The sequence below is a fragment of the Euprymna scolopes genome, chromosome 42, assembly GCF_053919585.1.
Source record: "Euprymna scolopes isolate OS-2025 chromosome 42, ASM5391958v1, whole genome shotgun sequence".
Classification (NCBI taxonomy): domain Eukaryota; kingdom Metazoa; phylum Mollusca; class Cephalopoda; order Sepiida; family Sepiolidae; genus Euprymna; species Euprymna scolopes.
In genome coordinates this window covers 69,027,716-69,031,687 of record NC_136523.1, presented here as the reverse complement: position 1 = coordinate 69,031,687, position 3,972 = coordinate 69,027,716, and the positions used below count along the sequence as shown (strand labels likewise).

General features: G+C 36.9%; 1 protein-coding gene across 1 annotated transcript; it reads right to left on the bottom strand.

The window, feature by feature from the left end:
* Positions 1 to 337: 337 nt before the first annotated feature.
* On the bottom strand, positions 338 to 3,311 carry LOC145267128 (uncharacterized). Its single transcript, XM_080123165.1, has 2 exons — positions 3,087 to 3,311; positions 338 to 2,695 (listed from the first exon to the last, which is right to left on the bottom strand). The coding sequence occupies exon 2, from the start codon at positions 2,275 to 2,277 to the stop codon at positions 1,186 to 1,188; it is 1,092 nt and encodes a 363-aa protein (XP_079979291.1). The 5' UTR covers positions 2,278 to 2,695; positions 3,087 to 3,311; the 3' UTR covers positions 338 to 1,185.
* Positions 3,312 to 3,972: the final 661 nt, after the last annotated feature.

Sequence of the window (3,972 nt, the reverse complement as noted above, 5' to 3'; positions counted from 1 at the left end):
TGATTTTCGAAGAAGAACCAAAACACGTATTCAGTTAAAATCGACTTATGCGAGATACTCGGGTATTAACATCGCAAAATCTGTACTCTGCCTATTCCTTTTTTTTTTTGTCAACCAATCACGTTTTTGTTGCGTACGAACAGCCCCCCCCCCCAAAAAAAAAAACACCATGACTTTGTAATAGCAACTACTAGATCATAAGTTTTATGTAAATTTGTTTTTTGTTGTAAACACGTTTTATTCAAAAATTTAGTGAAATCAAACAGGATGTTTGTGATTTATGATTTTTCGCCATCTATTTTGATGATTAATTAATAATTAACGTGATTAATCGACATGTTTCAGGTTTACATTTAGGTGTGAGGGTTGGGTGATAAAAGTATATCCACTCCTGTAAAGTCAATTTATTTTGGAATCCTGCATTACGAAGATTACGCCTGCATCAGATTCTAAATTATAAATTAAAAACAAAGCCTCTCCACCCCAACGCATACACTGTGGCCAAACAACCAAGTAAGTCAGTGAGTATCCCCCCTCACCTTTTGACCAATATTTTTCATGTCGCTTAGCTATCGGTACCCTAAATTATTGTGAAAATTGTAAGGCAGTCAATTTGATAACCACAATAAAACTCGTTTTCGAAAGCTGCGAACATTCGAAAATCACCAAAACAAAACCACTTGTTTATTTACACTAAAAATGCTTTACACAAAACCAAATCTGCAAAACATAAAAACTAGGTTTCATATTTTAATGCGTTTTTGATGCCAAGAAGCACTGTGAAAGCTTGGTATAGGGCGTTGTTTTCTATTATAATATCCTATTACAGAGACCTATTACAGATTGTTTGACGTTGAAGAAATAAATTCGAGTTATCCGAACATAACAAGACAACGATTTAGTGGAAAGACAAATTTTAACCTCGAAAACATATTGCAATTCTTGTGACACTTTAAAAATTTATAACATATAAATAGAATTCCTATAATACAAACATATTTTCATGTTCCATTGGAACTAAAAAGTAAATTGTTTATAAATAAAACGAAGAAAAATAGTGAAAATTGTAGAAAGAAGAGGAAATGAAGAGGAGGAGAAAGACTAAAGAGGAGAAAGAAAAGTGTGAGGAAAAGAAGAAGGAAAAAAATCACAGGACGAAAAAAAGGAAAACATTAAAAAGAAATATTAACTGTCGTTTTTCTGCAATGGTTGATTGGCTTTTGTTGCGTTACTGTCGCGACGACGGTCATTATTTGTTCCCAACGCCTTTAGTTTGGTCTCATCTGGTGTTGTTGGAGTTTTAGGAAGTTTCGATTCCGGGGGTTTGGTTGGGGATTTTAACCCAGTTAAAGTCAACTTAGCTTTAGGTAATTTCTTTTCCGTGGCTGTTGTAGCCGGGTTTTTTTTTATTGGTGAGGTATTAGTGGAAGAAACATTCTTCCGTGATCTCGGCAAAGTGTTATTACCTGAAAAAGCGTTCGGTAGTTTTGTTGATACAGCAGGAGTTGGAGCTTTGGAATGGGCTACTTTGAACTCGGTTCCTTGGACTTTCTTTGATGAGCCAATTCCGATTGTCTTTGAGACTTTCGGAGGCAAAGACGTTACGTGCGTTTTAACTGGTTCTTCCCTTATCGCCATCTCTTCACCGCTGCCACATTGATTTATATCCTCAAGATTTTCAGAACTTTCAAGAGATTCTTGACAAACATCGATTGGTTCGATTTCAGCATTAATTTCTTTTAGCGGCAAACTCGTAGGATGGATCCGAGGAAGTTTCGATTCTGCTGTTTTTGAAGTTTTTGTTTCTTTGGTCGTCTTCCCGGTTTCCAATTGCGGTATTTTCCCAGATCCTGTTTTTGAAGATTTCATTTCACTGGAGTTTTCATGTAGCTTTGGTAATTTTGTTCCAGGAACCAGAATTAGAGACTTTGGACGTTTCGTTTCTATTAAAGTTGACTTAACTCGTCGCAATTTTGTATCGTTCGTTGTCGAATTCATTTTTGTTTTTGTTGTCTCTACAGCCGAAGAATTGGATCTTCTTAATTTAGTTCCTGGAACATTCGGTGGCGAGATTAATGGGAGAGTGCGATTGGCTGTCGGCGATGGCGTCGTCGTTTCCAGTTTAGAAACTTTTTGTGTTGTTTTAATCATTGGCAGTTGCAGTTTTGTCTCGCAGTCTGGAGACAGTAGTTTGGACAGATTTATTGGTGTGACAGACGATGGCGCCTTAGGTATCCGTGTCTCACCAGGTGTCTTCGGCGACAGCGAATTTTGCATTTTAATCAAAACTGAAACTTCAGAATCACGATAAAATCTTATAAACCTGCGCTTTTTCTCAGTATAGACACGATGGCAAAAATATTTTGTGTTGGTTGATTTCTAAAATGGCATCGCCAATTGCGAGTGAAAATCCGCAAATTGGCATTTTTTAAAATTTATTTATCATTTTACTACTACTAATTTTTTAGCAGTTGAAGGTTCAATCCTCAGTACAGACGATACTAAGGATATAATTTAGAATTATTCAGATTGTAGCTGACGGGATGAAAATAAATTACCTTCGTGGATTAACTAAAGAATTCCGTTTAAAATTCTGTACAAATTCCAAATGTTCGACAAAATGTACCCGAAGAAAACGGAAGTCACATCGGCTGAAATGTTGTGAGAATAAAATCCAGGATGAAAACAGTATAATCTGAAAAATTCAAATAATCAAAAGTTTACTTTAAATCCAAGATAGTTGTATGTTTTTGTTTTCGACGTTAACAGGTGAAAAAAAAAAATAAAAACAACTTTTTTTTTCAACGTTAACAGGTGAAAAAAAAATCAAAAACAACTTTTTGTTTTCGACGTTAACAGGTGAAAAAAAATAAAAACAACTTTTTTTTTCAACATTAACAGGTGAAAAAAAAATCAAAAACTAGGCAAAAAGAGAATCTTGTGAAGGACGTTTTCCAAGAAATCCGAAATAATCTTTAAACTACTTGAATGCGTCGATTACAAGAAGTGAAGAATATACGAAGCAATAATTAACAAGAACGGGAGAGGTTTGAGCGAAAGGAAAATAGAATAATGGTAATCCATACTTCATCAGATTGGCGGCAACAATCAGAATCACTTGGCGCGTTTTGTGCAGTGCAAAGGATGAAGATGTACAACGCATTTGTAAGCAAAACTTCTACCCCCCCCCAATCTCTCACACACACCTCTCTCTCTCTCTCTCTCTCTCTCTCTCTCACACACACACACACACACACACACACACACACACACACACACACACACACACAACCTCTCTTTTCCCCAAACTCTCTTTCTCATTATTTCCTCTCTGTCTCTCTTTTATCTTTCTCGTCACACTTTTCTCTATATATATCTCCCTACACATCTCTCTTCCTCCTTTTCTCTCTTTCTTCCTCCCTCTCTCTCCCTCTTTCTCCCTCCTCTCTCTCTTCTCAGGTGAACAAGACCGATGCTTTCTGGTGGTTGGTGGCCTGCCGTAATGTTCCTGAGGTGTTGGGGAGATGCGGTATAGAGTTGGGGATAAGTTGGATTTGGCAGAAAACGATTTTCAGTGGTTGCGTAACTGTTTTTTTTTTTTTTTTTTGTACATTTCTTTTGCTCGCCCACCTCTCCGCCCATTCGTTTCCATATTCTCTAATTTGCCCAGAAAAACATTAAAAACAATCCCAACATTCTCAAGACTTCTTTCTTCTAATCTCCATCTTTCAACCTTTACTGTGCACTCGGCCGAACCCATGGCTTCAAATGTAAGACGAACTCAAAGTTTACAGGAGTCAGGAGGGAGTACCGTTCGCCTATTATCTCTATAGACGTGATTATCTTTGTCTAAATATTTTTTCGGTGGGGTGGACCAATATATGTTTTCCTCGATTAGCATTAACATTGGACATTCCACGGGTTATTCAGCCGATCCAGATTAGTTAACAGTCGAGAAATTGTACTGATGGC